Source organism: Monodelphis domestica, chromosome 4 (genome assembly GCF_027887165.1).
Source record: "Monodelphis domestica isolate mMonDom1 chromosome 4, mMonDom1.pri, whole genome shotgun sequence".
Classification (NCBI taxonomy): Eukaryota; Metazoa; Chordata; class Mammalia; order Didelphimorphia; family Didelphidae; genus Monodelphis; species Monodelphis domestica.
Window position 1 is genome coordinate 227,309,799 of NC_077230.1, and position 25,698 is coordinate 227,335,496.

At 40.5% G+C, this 25,698-nt stretch overlaps 1 protein-coding gene across 1 annotated transcript in view; it reads right to left on the minus strand.

The window, feature by feature from the left end:
• Positions 1–25,698, minus strand: part of SORL1 (sortilin related receptor 1) — a 226,561-nt gene that overhangs the window by 24,287 nt on the left and 176,576 nt on the right. The window contains exons 26-37 of the mRNA XM_001370225.4: positions 18,623–18,748; positions 17,735–17,842; positions 16,876–17,007; positions 16,423–16,554; positions 15,417–15,551; positions 13,592–13,747; positions 9,186–9,335; positions 6,237–6,368; positions 5,381–5,507; positions 1,912–2,081; positions 705–817; positions 422–526 (exon numbers count right to left, since the gene is read on the minus strand). Of these exons, the coding sequence (XP_001370262.2) occupies positions 422–526; positions 705–817; positions 1,912–2,081; positions 5,381–5,507; positions 6,237–6,368; positions 9,186–9,335; positions 13,592–13,747; positions 15,417–15,551; positions 16,423–16,554; positions 16,876–17,007; positions 17,735–17,842; positions 18,623–18,748 (1,586 nt within the window). The remainder of the gene's footprint in view (positions 1–421; positions 527–704; positions 818–1,911; positions 2,082–5,380; positions 5,508–6,236; positions 6,369–9,185; positions 9,336–13,591; positions 13,748–15,416; positions 15,552–16,422; positions 16,555–16,875; positions 17,008–17,734; positions 17,843–18,622; positions 18,749–25,698) is intronic.

Consider the following 25,698-nt stretch of genomic DNA (forward strand, 5'->3'; position numbering starts at 1 on the left):
TAGGGGTAGGGAGAGGGGGAGGGAAGCTAGGAAAAGCCTATGAGATTCCAATTTCAGGGCTGAGGTTTCTTCATTTTTGAAGGCTCTCTAAAAGGAAATTAAACCTTTGGGCCATGGCTTGGGTAGGTCATTAATGCACTCAAAAAGTGGCAATAGCATTGATAGGTTCTGGAACTCTAAAAAGGGCCTTAAAGATAAAAATAGCTGGCATTTACATAGAGAGCACTTTTAGGCTTGCAAAATATATTGTACATATCTCACTCGAGTCTCAAAAAAAATGCTGTGAGGTAGTTGCTGTTATTATTCCCATTTTACAGATGAGGAAGATTCAGAGAACTATTAATGTCAGAAGTGGGATGAAACCAGTTTTCCCCTCACTCCAAGACAAGCTTTCTTTGCATTATTTCATTTATCAACTCACTCTTAGGGTATATAAAGTGTTGACCAACAAATTCTTTATTTCGGTGTAGTTACTAGGTGCTCTCTGAGAGGCCCACATCTTGGTACCACTTCTACCATATTCCACCTAAAAGCAAGAGGGAGAAAAAAAGAAAAAATATATACGGTCAGGAAAAGAAATTCTCAAAGGTGAGGAGACTGGTCCATTCTAAACAGAGAAGTAAAGGAGAAGAGCAGGAAGGAATAAAACACTCTTATGAACTGTGAAAGCCCCAGAAGCCTGCAGCAGAGGAGCAGATGCTTACTATGTATTCTCGGATGAGTCCATGGGTATTGGCAGGGGGTGCCCAGTGACTCAATATCACTCCTTCAACTTCCTTGTGAAGTGATAACTGAAGATTCCGAGGAGCATCTGGAACTGGTAAAGAGAGAGATCTGGGTTAAAAACAATTTGTACACACAGAGGCCCAGAGAGGGCAGGCATCCATTGGATGCTGCCATTGTGCATAATCCACATGTAGAAAACTTGAATGTAACTATGGTTATACCCTTCTTTTGTCCCAAATTCAAGTCCCTTACATTTTACTGTGCCTCTACCTGGACCATGCTTTAGAATTAAAGTTCTTGAGGGGTTTGGAATAATGCTTCTTAGAGACCATATACTCAGATAAGCCCCTATAACACTAGATGGAATGACTATAAAGAAATGAAATTTTAAAACAAACAAGCCAGAATTTTTATATCCAGGTGAGTACTACCCCATCCTAAATAGACATTTATTTTAACAAGGCTGCCCTTGCTCAAAATCTCTCCAGAAGTCCTTGTTTTGCAATTGCATGAAAAGTGAGCCCAGCCCAGGAGAAAGTCAAATTTTCTTCCTCATCTTGTACCCAAAATAATCTTCAGCTTGACCTCTTACCTTGTTTCCCCAAGTATGATTCCAAATTACTTTTGGCTTGTTTCAAAAAAAAATATATAACCTACACTCAGAAGGCAAAAGGTGTGTCCTCACTGGAAATAGTTGAAGGAATATCCTGTAGGCTGTCATGGAAATTCCAAACTATAAATTCCAAATAATGTTTTGAAGGAATAATCATGTCACTATAATCCAAGTTGCCTACTCTGGAGACAATATTCATTTACTTTATAATCTTTTGGTTAAAAAAAACAACAGACAATTGGACCGATCTTTTTAGCAAGGCAATTGATCAGTTTAACAATATTCAGCAGTGGGGAATGAGCTGGGGGAAAAGAGTGAGAGGACAGGGGAGAAAATTACCAAAAGAAGAAATTCTTAAAAAGGACAATGGTGGTAGCTAGAAGACAGGAATGAAAGATCAGAAAATAAATCATTGAATCAGAGTGGCATCAGACTGATCTCTAGCTCACAATGGCGTTTACTAATCAAGTCAAAGTTAGGAAGACAAGGAAACCAGCTCTATGGCCATCCCTAGGAAGTGGCCTGCAGATTCCTGCTGTCCCAGGTAGGGCCTGTCAGCCAACCCCACTTACGTCCTTCTGGGGTTCGGAGGGTGACAAAGTCATTGGTGTTGTGCACTTTAGTCAGACATTGTACTTGCACTTTGACTTGATAGGTGGTGTCAGGTTTCAGGACTTTCAAGATGCTGATGGTTTTGTTGCTGTTGGTCTCCAATGTTTTCCACATGCTCTCACCAACCATCCTGGGTGAAAAAACAAAGGGGTTTCAGGCCTGCAGCAACATGGATACAGTTCCACTTAAAAGCACCCACATCAGAACATCCCATGACAAGGAGGACCTTTTACTCTCCACAGTGGCAAGGATAGATTAGTGAAAGAACTATGAACTGAAAGGCAGCAAAGAACCACATGACAGAAAGCATCCTGAATGGGGGCCAACAGGCCTGACTTTAGGAAGAATCACAAAACCTTAGAGCTAAAAGAACCCTAGAGCCTATCTAGGACATGTGGCTAAAAAGGAATTCCCTCTACAATCTCTCCTTCAAGCCTCAAGCCAAGTTGATAAGCATTGATTAAGCACTATGTTCCAGGCACTCCTGTTCCATCTCTTCTCAAAGTATAGATGTATCTATCTATCATATATCCTATTATCTATATTATGTAGCTATCTTTATTCTTTCCTGTATGTATACATCTATTAACTTGTCATCTATATATGCATCCATCTGTCCCATCTCTCCACAATGTACATATGAACCTATGTGTGCATATCTATTTCTCTATCATCTGTATATTTATGTAGCTACCTTTTTATTTATTATCTATCCTATCATCTATGTATGTATCTATCACCTATATCAGTGATGGCGCACCTTTTGGAACTTTTTAGGGACCCATGACATACCCCCTCCTCCCCCAAGACTGCATGCCCGCCCCCTGAAGTGCCCCACCCACCCCTGCATCTTGGGGCAGGGCCAGGCAGCAGGTTGGCCAAACCAGGGCTAAGCTCCACAGGGAGGTTCCAGTGGCCCCTACCCTTCCCTTGAATTCAGGGGGGTGGGGCCAAGTGACCAGCCCTGGGCTGGCTGTGCTCCACCCCTGCAGCTGTGGAAGGAGGCTGGAGTGCCTCCTGCATTTGGGGGTGGGGCCAGGTTCCAAACTGGCCAAGTTAGGGCCCTGCACATGCCCACAGAGGTTTCTGTGTGCCATAGGATCACCGTCATAGACCTATACTATTATGTATTATCTCTTTACCTATCATCTATCCTAAAACCTATGTACCTATCTATTTCTTTCATCTATGTATCTATGCATCCTATCCATCCATCTATCTATCTATCTATCTATCTATCTATCTATCTATCTATCTATCCATCCATCCATCCATCCATCCATCTATCTATCTGTCCGTCCGTCTGTCCATCTGTCTAGATCCATCCATCCAGTAAATCAGAGAGAAGGCATTAAGATGAAGAACCAGGAAGAATTCTTGGTGCAGGTACCCTTTTGGCTTAAGTTCTTCTACTGCTCAGGTCATCGGTGGTATATTCCTATAACAGGTAACACTTCTGCCTCTCCTGAGCTTTAACCAGATGCTTTCTGCCAGGCTTCCTTACTCTAGCTCTTGGCTTTCTTCACATTAATATAGCTTCTCAATAGACAACATAGGCAAGTCACTAGCCCCTCTGAGTCTCAATTTCCTGGCTTGTAAACTAAGGGCATGAAGACTAAGGAACTCTTTCCAGGACTAAATCTACATTCCTAGTGCTACTCCTCATACCTTTACCTACCCTGCTGCCTTTGAATAAAGCATAATTTCTGAATCATAATCCAGAATTGGGCCTCATCCCACCGAGTCAATGATACTGATGACAGCAATAAGGATGGATTTGTTTCTTTCCATTAGGACCCCATAGAGTTTATCATCAGTTGTATTTGTATTTTGTGAATTTGAGTATATGTACCTGAAGCCCTAGTAGCTGTATCAAAACTTCCTTCTCAAAGTCTCTCAAAAAAAAAAGCTTCTCAAAATCTCCTTCTCAAGTCACCTATACCACCCAACCCAAGAAATCATTTTGTATATATTATATTTACTTCTCTGTAATCTGGTTGTATCCATCCAGTAGAATGTGAGTTCCTTGAGGGCACTTTTTGTTTTATTTTGTGGATGGTCCTCCCTGTCTCACCCAGGTTAGAAATGTAGTACTCACTGGCCCAATCCTATGGATAGCATAGGAAGCTTTGACCTACTCTACTTCCAACCTGAGTTGGTTCACTCCTCCGTAGGCAGACTTGTGGCACCCCTTTCCTGGGCTCCTTCCACAGGCTCAGAATTGGTGCAGTCGCCCTTTTGGATGAAGTCCTTCTACTGCTCAGAGCACCTGAAATCAAGCTACCCACCAGCCTCACCTTTCTCACAATCAGGGGATGCAGCATGTGCCACTGGACCTGGCACTGTGGGATTCGTATACTTCTCTTCCTAATGGGTACATGGTAAGCCCTTAAAAAAGCTTAATGATTGATTAATTAAAAGTCCTTTTGCTTGGATTTGCAAGACTCTTTGGCAAATGTACTTTTACCAGTTCTTCATTAGGTAGACTTCTCCCACTCTCTAGTCTTTTAAAGATCACTGATGGTGGTTCAGAGTTCACATTAGTCAGTTCTTCTAAGACCCTGAAATGTGAAGGCTAGGTAGGAAGTTCTGTGGATAGAGCACTGAGTCTGAGGTCAGGAAGACCTGGGTTCAAATTTGATCTCAGATACTTACTAGCTGGGAGACTTTGAGAAAGTCATTTAATTTCAAATTGCATCTGTCTACTTAACTGTAAAATGCAGATAAGGAGAAGGAACCTATCACTCAAGAGCCCATTTTGACTAGATGATCTCTAAGGTCCTTCTAGCTTTGAAATTATACTCATACATACATAGTTACATAACTTAGATTTACACATGCATATGCACAAATAACAACATTGGGGGTTTTTATAAATCTATTTATACACAATTATATAGAGAAAATAATGTTATACATATTATTTATTAATTATATATAAAATGGATAGTTTTATATTTATAAAATTCCCAGGGTTATTTTATATTTATACACATACATTTCTCCCTATCATTTGCTCAACAAATATTTTTTGAATACCTACTTTGTTTAAGGCAGGAGGATACAAAGATCTATAGAAAACAGGCCCTACTTTTAAAGACTTTCAATCTAATCTGGGATTATATAATAATTACTTTAAAAATTTATACAAATTTGCACAAATCAAAGTGGTACAAGAGTTAGTAGGGAACTATAAGGAAAAATCTGTGGAGGGTGTATATATAATTTCACTTTGAGAGCTGGGAACAAGGGAAGGCTTCATGGAAAAGGCAGTACTTGAGCTGGGTCCCAAGAGAGGGGAGGGACTTCAAAAGATAGGAACAAGATTTGTGCATGGAAAATGGCATGAACATAAGAATGGAGACAAAAAAGAAGAGGGTATGGAAAACAGCCTATATGATTGAAATGTATGATGACCTCAGGACTCACCGGTAATAGATATTATACACACAGGATGCTGTTGGCATTTTTTTAGGCCGTGTCCAAGTCAAAGTAACATCACCAGAGAAATCCGCTGTCCACTGGAGATTCTGTACTTTATATATTGTTGTCTCCTCTAGAGAAATAAAGGGATTAGTGAAAGAATTGAAGAAAATACTGCCTCATCAAATCTTGGGTTTGAAGGGCTCTCTAGGGACCACTTAATCCCTCACCTTGCTTCCTGAACAAGCTGCATATATGTGTGTGTGTATACATATGTGTATACACACACACACACACAACCACACAAAGATCTCAGTCTTTATAAAAGAAATCCTGGGCAAGAATTCTGGAGCCTGCTCAACTGCACATCTTTCAGGGTCCCTATATCCCTTATAGCCACGATTTTTTTCCCTTGAATCTGTCCTGGTGACATGTTAGCTGCCTCTTTCTCCTTTTTCAAACAGAAGTACCAAAAGCAAATAGCCTGGCATCCATTACTGCTTCAGTCACCAGGGCTCCAAACACTTAACATGTTCTCAAGGAGAAGGCAAAGTTGAGTTGAGGCCCAACGCTATTTAAAGGCCCGCGTGGCTGAGTGTGCACAATGAGAAAGAATCCCAGTGAAAACAAAACCAGGAAGGAGCATGGCCCAGTGATAGGGTACGGATAGTGTCAGGGTTTCAAAGTCTAGCCTCTTCTCCTCTTCCTTAAAGGCTCAAGACCCAGGAGAAAGAACGGCTCTGTTTCACCATCAGGTTGGACGAAAAGTAAGAAGCTCCTTAGCTCCTTGCAGAGTGCCTGTGGTTGACCTGGGGACACGGAGCAGCTATCTAAATAGGCAGTTAGGGACAAAGTCGCTCACCAGTACAGCTCCTTTCATCACTCCCATCAGAACAGTCCAGAAACCCATCACAGCGCTCTGTTAAGACGATGCAGGCCTCTCCATCCTCACACATGTACCGTCCACTCACACAAGTCAATGTACTATGTGTGGCTAAAAACCAAAACAATAAAATTCAAAAAACTCATAGGAATCATGATTTTCTAAAAAAGGCAGGGGTAATGGACTCCATTAATTGAGCCTAAGGCTCTACTTCTGTTAATGCCTGTGGTCAGTAACTTGATTTTTTTTTCAACTAAATTAGCTTCATTGAGATGTGTCAGAATTGCCCGAAGGAGGATTCATCATTTATAATTCTATATACACTTTAAGGTTTACAAAGTTCTTCATTCACATGCCATACACACAAACCACAGGACTCTGATGCTTTCATATGCCCGTATCTCCAACATAAAACACTTTGGAGAAGGCAGGATATGTAGCTCAGGGAAGTGCTTTAATCTCTTTGACTCCACAACTCCTGAGCAATGATAACAATAGTAAAAACATCTGCTATCATCATGGGCAGCTAGGTGGCAGAGTGGATAGTGTATGAGTTCTAGGGCCAGAAAGACCTGAATTCAAATCCAGTCTTGGACACTTGCTAGCCAAGTAACCCTGGGAAAGTCATTAAACCTCTGTTTGCCTCAGCTTCCTTATCTTCAAAATGGGGAAAGGCATAGTACCTATCTATTGCTTTTTCTTAGATCTTTCCTTCCATCTTAGAATCAATATTATGTATTGGTGGTAAGGGCTAAACAGTGAGGGTTAAGTGACCCATCCAGACAAAGCAGTTAGGAAGTGTCCACCTAACCCCGAGGGTTGTTTTGAGGATCATGTGGGCTAATAATTTAAAAGGACCAGCAGAGTGCTATAGGGATAAATATCATTTTCTGCACCTGAGTAAAAAATGTGATTGCTAAGTACAGAGAGCTGTGATTTCATGGCAATTCATATGATAAAAGGTCTGGAAGTTCTAGGTAGATGCATGCTCGATGTGAATCAAGTGTGACTTGGCTGCCTCAAAAGTTGATGTGATCTCAGAACAATAATCATTGTAATAATGTTCTGTGTTCAGAGCAAGGGAGATATCTCACATTGTTCATTCACACATCCACATATACACTTGGGTATATGTACATCCATATGAGTGTGTGCGTGTGCCTGTGAACATGTGTGTGTCTGTGTTCTTACTGTTGGGAATCAGCTTAAAGGAGTATTAACAAACTGAAGTATTTCCAGAAGAATGAAACCAAGACTGTTGTCATGGAAAAGGGCACTAGATGAGGAGACAGAAGAGGTTTTAATTCTGGCTCTCTCTTACTAGTTATGTATGAGCTCACTTGGGCAACTGTGCCTTAGTTTCTTAATTTATAGCAAAAGGATGACAGATGTCCTTCCTATCACACAGGACTAATGAAAAGTCAAATGAGAGCACGAGCAGAAAAGTGTTTTGTACAGGGTTATATGAATGTCAGAATGAGGAGGAGGAGGAGGAGGAGGAGGAGGAAGAGGATGACAACTACTCGAATGGCTGAAGGACTCAGGGATTTTTAACCAGAAGAGAGGACTTGATGAGGGACGTGAGAGTCATCTTCAAAGTTTCAGGGATTGTTTTATGCAATTGTGTGGCTCCAAAGGGCAGAGCTAACCACAAAGGGCCAACATTATTGAGAGGCATATTTTGGTTCAATACAAGAATGAACTTCCTAACAGGAAGAGCTCTCAGGACATGGAATGGGCAACCACCTTGGGAGGTCACACAACTTGTCAGTGGAAGCATCCCAACAGTCTGGATGACCAACTGAGAGTAGCATTATAGATGGTAGATGGTGTTTACTGGTTGGTAAATTGGGTTAAATGACTTCATTGGATGAAATTGGATTAAAACCTTTTCTTTCAAAGTTTCATAAAAACTCTATGACGGAACAGGAAAAAACAAGGAAGTCAGCTGTCTTGTTCAAAACCAAGCAGTTGGTTAGTTAGAGATTAGAACCCAATTTTCTTTCCAGTAGACCAAGTTTGTGTGCCCAAGCTATACCTTCAAACTGCCTGGGAGCCCCCCCGACCCCCACATTACTCCAGAGAGTGGAGCGAAGAAGTGATCAATTTGGGCAACTGGACAGAGGGCGGGACATGTAAAAAGTCCTTGGGCACTGGGGAGAGGGGGAAGGGAGCAGTCCCCCACCTCCATGCCAGCCAGGCACCTGCACCAATACTTTGCCAACACTGCACTAGACCATGCTCATTTCCTACAAGGAAGACATATATAGCTCATTATCAGTAGGACACCCACTTCAATCTCTAACAGCAGTGACAGATTTATATGGATCTTTCCATAATCTTCCTTTTTTTAGGCAAATAGGGTTAAGTGACTTGCCTAGGGTCACACAGCTAGGAAGTGTCTGAAGCCAAATTTGAACTAAGGTCCTCTTGACTCTGGGCCTCTATCCATTGAGTCAACTAGGTGCCCCCCACCAAAATGCATTTACTCTTTGAAATATTTTTTTGTTGTTGTTCAAGTGGAGACAGGAAGAACTGAATTCAAATCCTACCTGTGTAACTCTGGGCAAGTCATTTAACACTGCCACCTAGACCTTCCACTCTTTTGACATAGAACCAATAGTTAGTATTGATTTTAAGACATAAAGTATGAATTTAAAAAGTAAAATGAAGTTGTAAAATGTTCAAGAAAACAAAAATACAATGCAAACTAGATCGTGTTAATTTGTGATTTTCTAAGTTAGTATGCAGCCTGCAGGGATCTCTTTCTTGATTCTGACCCCAGTGTTTATGGGCATCCATCATAAGCACGCCTTATATGCGTGTCCACAGGTACAGACACACTGTTGTACAGACTGCACTCAAGAAGGGATACAGAGCTTCCTGGAAATTAAGGCCAAGGAATGGAATGGCTCTCTGGACACTCACGACAGTTGGACTCGTCCATGCCATCCCGACAGTCCTGATGACCATCGCAGCGCTTCCAATTGGGAATGCACTTCTTCGGCTGCTGGCACTCAAATTCAAACCTGCTGCATCGTCCCAGCTGGGTGGCAGTGGATGTTGAAGAGACGTTGGCTGGGAAAGGGGACAAGAAAATCCATTAGAACCTCAGGACAAACAGGAAGGGCCAGCAGCCACTGGGCCCAACACAGAAAAAGCTGAATGAAGGCCTCCGAGAGGCAGAAAAACATAATGCTGGAGCATGTGTTAGGAGTTAGACAAGGAGGAACTGAGAGACAATCCAACAGTTCTAAGTGGAATAAAGCAGATTGGATTGTTCAGTGGAGGTTAAAGTATATCTTTGAAGAATAAAGGATGATGGGCCAATTGAGTAGAACAGTGTAAGAACTCTAGGCCTGGAGGCAGATCCTGGATTCTAAGGCAGAAAATAAGAATTAAAAAAATAATAAAGCATCACCTGCAAAAGACCTAGAGTAGGGGCAGCTAGGTGGCTCAATGGACAAAGCTCTTGGCCTGCAGTAAGGAAGACTCATCTTCCTAAATTCATACCTAGCCTCAGACATTTAGTAATTGTGTGACCCTGGGTAAGTCACTTAACCCATTTTGCCTCAGTTTTCTCATCTGTCAAATGAGCCCAAAAAGAAATGGCAAACCCCTTCAGTATTCTTTGTCAAGAAAATCTCAGATGGGGTCATAAAGAAACAGACACAACTGAAAAATGACTGCACAAACAACATGAGTTGTAGCACCAGATGCTATATGGGGGATCTAGGGAAGAACCTGTAGGGGATGAGAAAAGTACACATAGAGGTCGAGGTCCCATATCTATAAGATCCCAGACCCACTGATAGAAGGAAATAGCTGAGAGAAGAACAATGAAAATGGTTCAATGGTTGGGTCTTGGGGACAAGAATAAAATGAAGAGCTTCCTCTTCTCAACAGATGAGTTACTGACCAAATACTACTGCCTAGTGGGTTAGGGAGGGTTTTGGTTCTCAAAGACTTTCTCACAATTTTGAGGGGCAGCTTTGTATACATGAAACAATTAGAAAGCAGAAATCATGAAAAGACAATTAAGGGCTAAAATGAAAAATACTAACAATAGGTTGTAGAAGGGGGAGAGATTTGTGAGCACTGAAGTTATCACTGAAAATTTCATTGAAGAAGTCACATTTAAGATAAGGGCAGGGGGCAGCTGAATAGCTCAGTGGATTGAAAGCCAGGTGTAGGGACAGGAGGTCCTTGGTTCAAATCTGGCCTCAGACACTTTGCAGCTGTGTGACCCTAGGCAAGTCACTTAACCCCCATTACCTAACCCTTACCACTCTTCTGCGTTGGAACCAATACACGGTATCAATTCCAAGATAGAAGATAAAAGTTATTAAAAAAAAAAAAGATAAGGACATAACTATCAGGTCTAGACCAGAGGATCTCTTCAGGTCCCTTCTATATCTAAACGTTATAGTCTCATATATTTTGGAAAATGATGTTGGGGCAAATAGGAGAGTGGCTTAAGTGGAACAGGAGAGTGGGTGGTATTTTTTAGTTATGCCTGACTCTTCAATCCCATTTAGGGTTTTCTTGGCAGAGATACTAGAGTAGTTTGTCATTCCTTCTCCAACTCCTTTTACAGATCAGGAAATTGAGACAAACAGGGTTAAGTGATTTGCCCAGGGTCATGTAGCTAGGAAGTGTTTGAGGCTGGATTTAAACTAAGATTTTTCTGACTCCAGGCCTGGTGCTCTAGCCATTGTGCTACTTAGCTACCCCCATAAATGGGGAGCAAAGGTTCAAATATAGAAAGTCTTGAAGGAAAACTGAGGAGTCTTGAATTATACCAGGCAATAAAGAGCTACTGGAGATCCTTAAGCAGGAGAGCAGCATCATGAAGCTTTAAGAAAACATAGAACCAAGGCCTAACAATTTTCCATGCAAAAATTTCATGCAAAAGATAATGAGTAAATATTCTCTTTCTCTACATAATGAGAAATGGGCTCAAAATATAGAGAGAAGAAGAATTCAGATTAGACAAAAGGAATTGTCTTCTGACTTGAAATTGTTACTTAAGATCTTGGTTGTGTTGTACCATTTGTAAGATTTGGGGCAAGTCAATTAATTTCTCTGGACATCATTATCCACTTAATAACATGGAAAGGATTGAATTAAGGGAGGTGTTCTTAAACATTTTTTGGTGTCATGGATCCCTATGGCAGTCTCATGAAGCTTATGGATCCTTTTTCATAATAATATTTTAATGCATAAAATGCAAAAAAATACATGGTATTATAAAAGAGCCAATTATATGGAAATAGTTATTAAAACTTTTTAAAAAAATATTCATTTTCTAGATATCAAAACCAAGGATGTGATTTATCCAGAATCTTACAGCTAGAAAGTGAGAGACAGCCAGCATGGTGAGCTGAATCTCCTCCTGAAAGCCTCCTGAATCTACATTCCATTTAAGTGCTCCAATGCATTAAATTAGAAAAGAGCAACCTAAAGAAGGACTTTTTCACTGATTCAATGAACATTTATTAAGCACCTATGTGCCAGGCACTATGATAAGCACTGCAGAATCTCTTCTTGGATGAACAGGGCACTCCTCTAGTCTATGGTATTTCTATTCTGCCTTAAGTGAGGAGTATGAATTAGATAGGCTCTCAAGGTCCTCAAACAGCCTGTGTGTAGGACATCGAAACAGCCCAGAAGCCTTTGCCCCTTTTAAAGAAAAGCCTGTGTCACCCCATGCAGCCACTGGATGGCAGCCTTGTATTCTTTTTGAGGAGGAAATTGACATACAGGTCTGTTTTCTCCCCAGAGTTAATTCTGAAGCGCTCTTCTAGTGGCACTTCCTGCTGGAGGAAGAAGCTCCAAAGTCACTGAGATGGGAACAAGAAAGAAAGAAAAGTCTTGAAGCTGGTATGCTTCATCTTTGTCTTTCTGTGTAATCTAGCATTCAGAGCACAGCCCAAGGAAAAGTTGCTCATAAATCTGATTGCTATCTTGAAAGCTGCTCCTCCAGTGAGTATTAGTTCAGTCTTTACATTCACCCATACTCAAAAGACAAGTAGGCAGTGGAGGCAGGAAGAACTGAATTCAAATCTAGCCTTGGACATTAGCTATGTTGTGTGTAATTAGAATTTTGTACCCCAGTACTTCATTTCCCAGCATCCCACTTTCAATCCTCTTGTTACATCCTTACATTTTGTAGATAAAGTTTCTGGAAGCCCACCCTCTTGTTCTCTTCTCCTGCTTTCACTGTTTGGTAAACTTGTCTTTACTCAGGCTATATTTTTCCTCTACTTCAAGTGATTATTTATAAATCTTATAAAATATAATACTTGGACTTATTGGATATTAGTTTTAATCTTACATTTCCCTTGGACAAGTCACTTAACTCCCATCTGTCTCAGCGTCCCCATCTGGAAAACTATAAAAATAACAACAGCTACATCTTCCAGTAATTATTGTGAGATCAAACCAGATATTCGTAGAAGGTTCTACAAATCTTAAAGCACTATATAAAAATGCTAGCTGTAGTTAAGAAGGCAACATGCTATATGGCTATGTTGGTGAACCTATGGCATACGTGCCGGAGGGGGGCTGCTTCCCTTCCCCTCTCCACCCCTGCCTAAGGACATTTCCCCCTTTGTCTACCCCTTTGCCCAGCAGCCAAATGGGAGCTCTTCCTCTCTCTCCTGTCTGGGGTAAGGGGCAGCTCACATGGGACATGAGGGTGCAGTCTGGGCACTCAGTCTCTAAAAGGTTTGCTGTCATTGCTAATGGGGAAAGATCACTAGGCTAGAGTTTAGGACATCTGGGTTCAAATTCTAGCTCTACCTCAGCTGGGGCATGGGGGTGGTGGGAGAAGTGGATAGAGCTCCAAGTCTGGAGTCAGACTTGTGTTCAAATTCAGGCTCAGATACTTACTAGCTGCATGGCACTGGGCAACTTCACCTCTCTTTCAGTCCCCTCCACTGTAAAATGGGTATAATGACAGCACTTGCTTCCCGGGGCTATTGTGAGGATCAAATAAGATAACACTGATAAAGCACTGAGGGCAGTGCCTGGCACCCAGGAGGTACTGAATAAATGTTTGCTCCCTTCCTCAACTGCCACCCTGCTGCGAGGCCTCCGTTCTGAGGCTCCGTTGTCTCTGCTATGACATGACCGGGTCTGAGCAGACGACTTCGAGGATCCCCTCCGGCGCTGGCAGCCTACAAGGCAGGGCCTCTGCCTGCCTGTCTCCTCATACTGTGTGTGCTGTGGGAGAAAGTCTGATAAAGGCACTGTTTCAGGGTGACTTCCAGGAACCCGGGGATTCCTGAAGAGGCCGCGGTGCTCTAATGCGACTGGGCTCCGAGACTCACCGGCGGTTGGGCAGGCTTCCTCATCGGAGCCATCAGTGCAGTCTTTGTAGCCATCGCACGCCCAGCTGTTCATGATGCAGGCCCCACTGTTACAGCGGAAGTAATTGGGCAGACACGTGGAAGGCGCGGCCGTGCTGGGGGGAAGGAGGTGGGCATCTGGGAAAGGCACAGAAGGCAGCGTCAGCAAGACAAGCCCATCGCCCCCAAGTCTCCCTAAATGTCGCCCGGTCCCTGCAATACTCATCGGGAACGCGCTCCTCAGCAAAGAGGTACACGAGCAATCTCCCGGGAGGCCGCATGACGGAATGCTCCTGACTCTGCTGGGATTTTTATGTGTGTGCCCCTGGGCCAGGCTTCCCACGCCAACCAGGTCTGGCTTAAAGTAGTCCTCAAATGGACTCGGGTTTGTACCTGAGCTGGCAAGGGCAGAGGAGTGGGGGCAGGAACGTCGGCCTTGCACCTGAGCATCGGGAGGGGCTGCCCAAAGCCGACTAGACTGGCAAGTGCAAGGGTCCAACGTGAGAGGGCAGGAAAAAGAGATGAGTTCCATGGGGGGAGAGAAAGTCCCACTGAGATGGCAATTCCTCCAACAGGGAGCGCCCACTGCAGCTCACAGCCTACGAAACCACGAGCACATAATGTCCACAGAGATGAAGAAAAGGAACTCAGGGGATTAAATAGGGGGAAAACCAAATTCATGAGGTTAAAAAAGAACTAAGAAATAAACGCCAGGATAAAAATGTTTGGTGAATCACACTCAAAGCAAAACAAAATCATATTTAGTGGATTCTCGGGGTCTTGGTGGGAATCATTTACTCAGTATGTTTATTAAACCACTGTACTCTCCTGGGAGGAAGTGCAACGCTTAGTTAGACAAGACATGATTCCTGTCCTCAGGGAGCTTACAGTCTGTAGAACGGCTGTTGTTGTGCAGTTGTTTAGTTGTGTCCAGCTCTTCAAGATTTCATTTAGGGTTTTCTTGGCAAAGACACTGGAGTGGTTTGCCATTTCCTTTTCCAATTCATTCCACAGATTAGGAAACTGAGGCAAACAGGGTAAGTGACTCACATTTGAACTCGAGTCTTCTTCCTGACTCCAGGCCCAGTGCTGTATCCCAAGAATGAAAGTTCTGGAATTTGGGATTAGTTACCAAGGAAGTTAGTGGGCATAGTGGATACAGTTCTTACTAGCTGTGTGGCCTTAGTCAAATCCTTTAATCCTGTTTGTCTCAGTTTCCCCAAATGGGATCATGAAGAGTCAGCACAACTGAAAAACAACTGAACAACCACCAGGGAAGTAGGCTGAGACAAATGGAAAAGGTCATCAGAGGGTTGGAATCTCTAGAGCTGCTAGTTCCTAGTTGCTTGAACTCGGCCAGGCCAAGTAACCTTTCTGATCCAGTTTCATTTGTTAAAACAGAGATAATATTTGCGACACTCTGGCCCCCAAAGCCAAGGTTTGTAGAGAGGATACGAGTGGTACGGTACATGGAGCACTGGGCTCAGAGACAGGAAGACTCAAGTTCAAATCGAGACCCAGAACTTTACTAGCTGGGTAACCCTGGGCAAGTCACTTGGCTTCTGTTTGCCTCCGTTTTCTTATAAGATGGGGATCCTAATAGCACCTACCTCACAGGCTTGTGAGAACCAAAGGAGATAATTTAGTAAAGTGCCTGGCACACCATGCTATGTAAATGCTACATAAATGCTAGTTATTATCATCATTACCATAATTCTTGTTATTTAAGTAAAACACTTTGCAAACTAGAAAGTACACCATAATAATAAGCTCTTCCTAGTATCGGACTAGTGTAGGGCTCCCTTACCGCCACAATCCTTTTCATCAGACCAGTCCCCACAGTCGTTCTCCTTATCACATTTCCATCTGTTTGGAATGCAGTGACCATTTTCACATTGGAACTGGAAGTACCGGGAGCAGTTTGGTGCTTCAGTGGGGTTTTCTAAAGATACCAACCATAAGCGATAGTCACTTTCCCAGAACATATTATTCAGAGATCTCAGAGATGCAATTTTACCTTTCCTACCCAGAGCCCATTAGCATTTACAAGCTTATTAGATTTTATGACAGAAATGACAACAAAAAAACTTCATTCATATAATTCCATAGATGCCAACTCTCCATTCTCTCCTTTTCCTCAGGTAACTCCATTTCCTAAACTATACCATAAGGTTTTTTTTTTAAGCCCTTACCTTCCATCTTGGAGTCAATACTCTGTATTGGCTTCAAGGCAGAAGAGTGGTAAGGGCTAGGCAATGGGGGTCAAGTGACTTGCCCAGGGTCACACAGCTGGGAAGTGTCTGAGGCAAGATTTGAACCTAGGACCTCCCATCTCTAGGCCTGGTTCTCAATCCACTGAGCTACCCAGCTGCCCCCATAAGGTTTTGAAAATTATTACTTGAATTTAAAATTATGGGTATCTGACCAAAAGAATGGTTTATTAATGAAAATTAATGATAGTGACCTATCTGTGAATTGGGATATGTGTTACTTGGAAGAGCAGTAAACTAAAAAAATGAAAATAGTAAGATATATATATATTTATGTATACATAAATATATACATATACATACATATATGTATTACAATCAACTCAATATGAAGAGCTGTTTGATAGTTTCCAAAGTGTCTCAAGCAATGACATCTTATAAATTGGCTTAGAATTAGCTGCAACTTCTAAAAAAGTATATGCCTGTACATGACCAAATTTCATAAAATTTCATTTCTTTCTGAATTAAAAGTGAGTGTTATAAGTCAAAGATCAGAAGAATAGAAGAGTAAACAAGTACGTTTTTTTTTTTTAATTAGCTTACCACAATTGGCTTCATCCGAGTAATCCCCACAGTCATCCATCCCATCACATTTCCAAATCAAACTAATACAAACTCCATTCTGACAGCGGAAACTGAACTGGTCACAAACTTTGTGGAATTCAGGATCTTGGGCTAAACAAATAAAACAAGATTCTTATTATTCCTATGTTAAGAATTTAGCATAGCAGAACGATGTAGAAAAAAAAGGTCTCAAGAGCTCTTTGGATCTGAAAATGTTATGAAATATATTGTGTAGGCAAAAAACCCCTCTAATCTGTTAGTATTTTGACTACTATTGACAAAGAAAGGTTTACCACTTCATATGTAACATCTAGTTTCTTAAGGCAGATAAGGTAGGTGAATGAACATCCCTCAATTAGTCTTGCCCCCTCTTCATCTCTGACAGTCCTTTCAACCATCCCAGGGTCTTTTTTCCCTGACCAGTCCACTTACTGCACCCAGCAAAAGCTGCATCCTCATCTGAGCCATCACGGCACTGGACAATCCCATCACACACCATGGAGTGGAAGAGGCACTGCTGGCGGTTTTTACACACAAAGTCCATGTAACGGGTACACAAGGGCTCTGAAAGAGTTCACAGAAAGTAGGAGAGGAAAAGAATCAACTTCAGCTTGACAAGTATTCAATAAGCACTTACTATATACAAATCATTAGAAACCTGTGCTAGAAACCCGAAGAGATGTAAGTATAGATAAGACACAGTCCCTGTCCTCAGAATTTAGTCTAGTCAGGGCAAAAGATACCAACAACACTCATAACTAAAAATGTAAAATAAAACATTAGAATAGTACAAAATACATTAAGTAGTACAAAAAAATTAGAAAAATACAAAAAAAGGGGTTTGGGGGAGTGAGAAGAGGAAGGATTTCATAGAGGTGGTGGCATTTTAGTTGAGTTTAAATGGATGCTTTGGAATTCAAGAAATGAGATGCTGGTGGAATTTACTAACACAATTCTGTAGTAGAAATGGACAATCCAGGCAAACAGCGCTTTAAGCCAAGGAATTAAAAACAACTCATGATTTACATAAGTTACTAGCCAGATATTTACCAAGTAGCTGAAGGTCAATCAGTTTTTAACTGATCTGATCCTAAGGTGGCTCTGGATAGCCAGGCCTGGAAATGGAAGATCCTGGGCTCAAATCTGGCCTCAGACACTTCCCAGCTGTGTGACCCTGGGCAAGTCACTTAACCACCAGCTCTTACCACTCTTCTGCCTTGGAACCAATATACCATATTGATTCTAAGATGGAAAATATATTTTTAAAAAACTTCCTCATTCCTTCACTCACCACAATGTTGCTCATCTGAGCCATCTGAGCAGTCATGGAGCCCGTCACAGTGCTTGCTAGATGGAATACAGGTACCATTGGGGCAACGGAATCCATTGCACTTCTTCTCTGAAATGGTATAAAGAAAGAGAAAGGAAAAAGTCAGTGCCAGGAACAGGAGACCATGAAACTTGGATCTGATTTAAAAATAAGAATAATGATAGAAAATGTCCTGAGAAGGATTTCAGAGACCATCTAATCCAATTTCCTCATTTTAGAGAGGGGAGGACTGAAGGCTAGAGAACTCAAGCAAGTGACCCAAGAACATGTTGGTATAGTAAGCAGCCAAGCCTCCCTTTTATAATTCCATTAAAGCACTTTGCCATCTAGCATCTCAATAATCACACAAAGTAAGAACAGATTCCTGTAGATAGGCCACCCTCCGACCCTTACATTGCTTTTAATTTTTCAAAAAAGAAATGTAGAAACTGAATAGCAAGTAAAGGACTTGCCTGAAGTAAGACCCTGAAAGTTTGTAGAAAAACAAAACTAGGACTCTTGTTTCATACCTCCAAATCTGTGAATCGTGCCAAAAGAATACTGATCCCAGATCATAGTCGGGCATAGTGATTCAAAGTGAGAATCAACCCACCCTTCTCTGAGTCCCAAGGAAGAAATTTCACAGATAGGAAAGAGTTATGGAGGAACAAGGGTCAAGGTATCCCTTCTATAAAAAGCAATCAGTCACCCAAAAGAAATATTCCTGAGTCCCTAAACATGGCTCACTTCAAAGTTTGAGACATGGAGACATTGGGGACCTCTCAGTGGACAATGGCAACATTTCCCAACCTGAATCCTCTCTAGTGGAAACTGAGGGGCCCAGGCTGGGTCAAAGGCATCTGCACTTACCACAGTTGATAGGGTCCTCATCAGAGCCATCCTGGCAATCAGCATCCCCATCACAGGCCCACCTCTGAGGAATACAGTGCCCATTATGGCACTGGAAGCTGGAGGCCTCACAGGTGTGAAAGATGGCTAAAAACAAAACAGAGAGACAGAATTGCCAGGACCACTCCTTCTCTCCTGCCAACCTCTAGAGATTGCAGGGAGCGCTAGCTGGTCCTCAGGCCTGAAAGAGGGAGGGCTGCCCCAGGCAGGACCTGGGAAACTGGGGAAGCTGGTATGTAGACTCAGCGAGTACAGCTTGATGGATGGGTTGGTCCTTTTAAAAAAATTTATTCTTTTTTCCCCTCTTAAAAATTATCTTTTGACATTTTAGATTTCCAATTACATGTAGTAATTTTCAACATCTATTTCATGAAATTATAAGATCCAAACTGTCTCCTTCTCTTACTCCTCCCAGAGATGGTCAGTAATTTGATCTGGGTTATACATGTATTATCCTACAATATATATTTTCAGATTGGTCATTGTTGTATGTTATATTCTTTACATAAGAATACTCATGTAAAACCAAAACCCCAAAATAAAAACACAAATGAACTTGTGTAAAACAGTATGCTTTGATCTGTATTTCAACTTTCTCTTAAGATGGATAGCATTCTTTGTCATAAGTCCTTCAGAATTTTCCTGGACCACTGTATTATTAAGAGTAGCTAAATCTTTCACATTTAATCATCGAACAATATTGTTGTTACTATATACAATATTCTCTTCTGGGTCTTCTTCATTTCACTGTGTATCAGTTCATGTAGGTCTTTCCAACTGTTTTCTGAAATCATCTTGCTCATTATTTCTTACAGCACAATAGTATTCCACCACCATTATTTGTTTGGCCATTTCTCAATTGATGGAGATCCTCTCAATTTCCAATTCTTTAGCACCACAAAAAGAGCAAGGAACAAATATTTTTGTAAAAGTAGGTCCTTCCTCCCCTCCTTTTTATCTCTTTGGGATACAGACTCAGTAGTGATATTGTTGGATCAAAGGATATTCATAGTTTTATAGCCTTTTGGGCATAGTTCCAAATTGCCCTCCAGAATGGTTGGATCAGTTCACAATTCTACCAACAATGCACTACTATCCCAATTTTGCCACATTTCTTACATTCATTTTCCTTTGCTGTCAAATTTAGAGTTGTTTTAATGTACATTTCTGTAATCAAGAGTGATTTAGAACATTTTTTTTTCAAATGACTACTGATAGTGCTGATTTCTTCACCTGAAAACTGCTTGTTCATATCCTTTATGTCAGTTGGAGAATGATTTGTATTCTTACAGATTTGACTTAGTTTTCTATATATTTGAGAAATAAGACCTTTATCAGAGATATCTCCTATAAAAGTTTTTTTTACCAGTTTGTTGTATACCTTCTAATCTGGTTTTGTCTGAACAAAACCCTTTTAATTTAATATAAACAAAATTATACATTTTATATGTCATAATATTCTCTATCTCCTTTGGTAATAAGTTTTTTCCTTCTTCATAGATCTGACAGGTAAACTATTCTATATTCTCCTAATTTGGTTCTGGTATTATCCTTTATGAGTAAATCAAGTACCCATTTTGACTTTATCTTGGTATGAGATACTGATCTATACCTAGTTTCTGCCATATCATTTTCTAGCTTTCCCAGCAGCTTTTTTTGCTAAGGCAATTTATCCCTAATTTATTCCATTAAGTCAGAATTCTGTTTCTTATCCAGCACCAGATTGTTTTGATAATTACTGCTTTATAATATAGTGTGAGATCCAGTACTGCTAGGTCACTGTCCACTTTTTTTCATTAATTCCCTTGATAGTCTTGATCTTTTGTTCTTCCAGATGAATTATTTTTTCAAGTTCTATAAAATATTTTTTCATAGTATGATTGGTATGGCATTGAATAAGTAATTTAAACAGAATAGTAATTTTTATTATATTAGCTCTACCTACCCATGAGCAATTAATATTTTTCCAATTGTTTAGACTTTATTTGTGTGAAAAGTGTTTTGTGATTATGTTCGTAAAATTCCTCTATTTGTCTTAGATTCCCACCAGGTATTTTATAATGTCTAGAAGTTATTTTATTTTATTTTATTTTCTAAAAGCCTTTTCTTCCACCTTAGAATCAATACTATGTGTTGGTTCCAAGGCAGAAGAGAAGTAAGGATAGGCAATGGAAGTTAAGTGATTTACTTTGGGTCCCATAGCTGGGAAGTGTCTGTGGTCAAATTTTAACCCAGGACCTCTTGCTCTGGGCCTGGTTCTCAATCCACCAGGCTACCCAGCTGCTCCTTCGAGGTTATTTTAAATGAAATTTCTCTTTCTAGCTCTTGTTTCTGAAATTTGCTAATATATAGAAATGCTGATTATCAATGTAGGTTTATTTTGTATCCTGAAACTTTGCTAAAATTATTAATTATTTAGACTAGTACCTTTTAATAACTACCTTTCAAAAAGCTTTAAAAATCATAGTGGGGTCACCATGTAATGCTAATCTATAAAAGTTAAGTGAAAGTATCTTGCCCTGACTGATTGGCAACATGGTTGGGAAAACTCAAAAACCTCTGTTGTGTCTCACAAACAAAACAAACACTGCATTTGCTCACTACATATGCTTTACAGAAGTAGGTGTTTCCTCTTCGTTTGAATTAGTCATATTTATTTTTGTTTGCACATGCCCAAAGATCTTTTCTATAAGTATGTTGGTAACTTGAGTGATACAGCACAACTCTTGACTGTGAATTGTCACTGGTACTTCATTAGGTATATTCAATTTAACACTGTTATAGAGAGGCAGCATTACAGTCAGATTTCCTACCTCTGATACATATTAGCTGTGCAACCTTGGGAAAGGTACTTAATCTCTCAGTATCCCAGGAAACTCTCTAAGTCTTTATTAGGGGATGACTACCAGGTGATCCTTAAAGAATGAAATTATAGACATATCTCACCTCAATCTTAGCAAATAAAAAATAATACCAGCAATAATGACATCTTGTTTCCCATCCTTTTTCCCATTTTGTTCTGTTTCTGTTTGTTTTTGAAAATTGTATTTAATTAGATAAGACTCATGTTCTTTCCCTCCCCTCCCCAACCCTCCCCCTAACCCCATCCTGTAGCTGGCACGCAATTCCACTGGGTTTAACGTCATTGATCCAGACCTACTTCCATATTATTATTATATTTGCACTAGGATAATCATTTAGAGTCTACATCCCCAGTCATATCTCCATTGACTCATATGATCAAGGAGTTTGGACATGAAGTTTTGAAGAACTGAGTTCAAATCCATTATTTCTCTGTGTGATAAGTTACAACATCTATGGGCCTCAGACAACTCTCTTAAGACTAAAATAAGAATAAGAGATAGCATTTATACAACACCTTATGCTTACAAAGTGTTTTGCAAATATTATTTCATTTTACCTTCACAACAATCCTGGGGTTTAGGTGCTATTATTCCCATTTTACAATTGAGGAAACCGAGGCAGACAGAAGTTAAATAATGTGCCCAGGGTCACACAGTTAGTATGAGACTGAGACCAAATCTGAACTCAGACCTTTCTGATTCTAGCTTTCCAACCACTGCATCATTTAGGAACCTCATAAAATAGTCAGCAGCTTTGCCAATTGTCATAGTTATTGTTGGATTGTTGTTAGTTCTCATATCAACCAAATAACATGTCATTAACACTGTGAAGTTAAAATTAACATCACTTTAAACAGTATAAGTTCATCCTTACCTTCTTGCTATATCTCTTACAAGACCAGTGCATGTGCAAATAAACTCACTAGAGGATTTAATATGTTACCGTCACTGGCACTTACAATCCATTAGGTATCTTTTAAAAATGCGTTTATCTCCAGGAAGGGTGATAAATGTATCTGTCATGATACATAAGGTATTACCCCAGGAACCATGATTCTTTTATATGATTTTAATTTATTAATTTAACATGTCTAATAGCCTTTCCAAATGCCTCATCACATTTTTCTCCTCTTTCATCATGAACATGAGCTTTGCTTTGTTTTAAACTAAGAATCCAAAGCTACTCCTTGTTTAGTTTTTAGTATTTAGCAAATAAATAACATTTTACTAAATGCTGCTTGCATTTCCAAATGATAGTTCTACAGGTCTGTGAGAGGATTTAGTTACTGCCATCTTTGGTTTATAATCATAAGGGCTGGAGATCTAGAAAGGTTTTTTGGTTGTTGTCCATTTGTTTTTCAGTCGCTTTGACTCTTCAAGACACCATTTGGAATTTTCCTGGTAAAAATTCTAGAGTAATAGAGTTTGCCTTTTTTTTTTTCTCTAGTTCATGTTACAGATGAAGAAACTAAAGCAAACAGGGTTAAGTAACTTGCCCAAAGTAACAAAGTTGCTATGTGTCAGTGGCCAAATTTGAACTCTGGCCTTCCTTACTCCAGTCCCTGGTACTCTATCCACTGTGCCACCTAGCACATTTACTAAAATTGTTGCTACATAATCTCAACAAGGCCCAACCCCAGTGGAGAAAGGCAATTCTTTTATCACCTTTTCCCTTCCTAGGCCTCCTTCAAGGCTCAACTCAGATCTCATCTTTTACAAGATACCTTTCCCAGACTCTTCCTAATTCCACCCCACTCTTCCCACTGCTAGTGACTTCCCTCTGAGATTACCTTTTCTTTCTCTGTCTCTCCCCCCCCCCACTCCCTACCCCTATATATGTATATATGTGTGTGTGTGTGTGTGTGTGTGTGTGTGTGTGTGTGTGTGTGTGTGTATAGTTTATATTGTGAAGATTGGATTTAGCTATCTCCTTATTATAACCATGAAGGTATTTAGCTCTTCCTTTATTGGGAAGATTGGATTGTAATCCAGTCTATTTTTAGATTTTAATCCCCCAAAGGTAGTAACTCAGTATTTGAAGTAGATCTACCCATTTTAACTACAAAAAGGTGTTAACTAACTACAAAAGGTGAACAAACCAAAAAAGGTGTAAAGTAACCAAAAAAGGTATAAGCTAACCAAAGAAGGTGTTAACTAGAGTATGCAGTCTTGGAGAGGAGCGTCTGCTGTGATTGGTATATGTGAAATTTAGGGGAGATCTTTTAAAAGAGGATCAGAGGCCAGAAGAGGGGAATTGGAGCATTCAAGTTAGATTGGAGAACTCTGACTTGGAGTTGGACTGGACAGTCAGTCACCCAGGTTTAGAGTGAAGGATCAGTCACTTGGAGCTGGAGGGAAGACAGACACTTGAGGAGAGACTGGAAGACAGACACTCAGACTTGGCTGTGGAACTGGACCCCTGGAAAAGCTCGTAAAGGAGACCTCAGACTACTTTCCTTTTAGACAGTCACTGTTGGTGAGTGAGAGGCTGACTTAGTAACCCTGCCTTTCTCTGAGAAAAGCCCATTGTCTTGAGACTCTTTTCCTTGATTAGGGCCTTAGAATTTCTACCTGGCTCAGAGAAAGCCAGAGTTGTCTCTGTCTGTCTGTCTCTCATTCCTTAATATCTTCCCTCCATTGTAAATAAACTACCATAAATTCCATTTACTTTAGTAATTCATTTTGGGATTTAGAAATTAAATCCCTGGTGACCACATAATTAATATATTCAGAGTCCAAACCAAAAATAAAATTTAAAAATATGTATATGTTTTGTGTTTAAATATGTACCTACAATAGACATACACATATATGTAGATAAAATGAGTGTGTGGTGTGTGTGTATATATATATATACACACATACACACACTGTATGTACATAGTTATTTGCATGTGGTCTCACTCATTAGAATATGGGTTCCTTGAGGAAAAGCCCTGTTTTTGCCCTTCTTTATATTCCCAGAACTTAATACAATGTCCAACAAATAAGAAGTGCTTAATAAAATGCTTATTTCCTACTGTATGAGCTATTTGGTGGCAAAGATGGGATTAGAATCCCCTATTGTAGAGACTTTCTCTCCATTCATACTTTTTTCCTTATTTTTTACTGCATTTTTAATGATACTCCAGAGGAGGCCAGGGTTGAGTTTAAATTGGGTTAAAGGTATCTGGTAGGACAAGGTAGAAAGAGTCAGTTTGTACAGAAAGATTAAAAAAGCTCCCCTGGGTTGGGGTAGGGGGGTAAGAAATGAATAACGGAGTAAGAGAATGGCAGAACTGGAAAGGCCTGGGATATCACCTAATTCAATGAATTCCTTGATTTTATGGATAAAGTAACTGAGGCCATGAGAGGTATAATGATTTTCCTGACATTGCACAGCTAGTTAGGGGACAACCTCAAACCATATTATGGGTTTCCAAATTTCTAGTCCAGAGCTCCTTCTGAAGGCTCCATCATTGTTGCCAGAGTGGTCAAGATAAAATTCAGAGAATGGAAGCACTAGAGTGGTTAATATAGTCCATTATTTAATGAATTGCTCTCTGACCTTGGACAAATTTTTCCTGCCTCACAAAACCCAGCCAAAGCAGCTGATTAACATCAAATGAGGTTTTGCCATTAGTCAAACATGAGCAGGGTCTAGCTTCTCTGCAGATAAATTATGACAATGAAAAGAAAGTATGGTCTCATTTCCTCCATAAGGTCGATTGTTTAAAAGTGCACAAGGGCTGAGGCTAACTGAAGGTCAGGCTGTCCTGACCTATTTTGTTTGGCTATTTTGTCACAGTTTAACTTCTTGTAGGAAATGGAAAGTCATGCACACGTTAATGAGCTCCCATCTGACCTCAGACTATTTTGGGAAGGTGGGGAGAGAGAGAATCCTCTTAGAAAAGTTTGGTAGGGCAGCTCCTGGAAAAAGACTTCAGTTCAGAGAGGCGAGGGCTATAAATCTCCCTCTATCAGCACTGTCAGGGAAAAGAAAAAGGAAAGGATGGTGGAGAGGGATGGCAAACTCTGCCCTGAGAAATGAAGTCATTTATTCATTTCTAAGCCCAGGTATGTGTGTGCTGCTGAAGTGCAAGTCTGAGCCATACGGTTATGTTAACAAGATATTCAATCATCCTGCAATTTGCAAACAGAAACGTCTAAGTACTTCCCACTAATTTATAAACT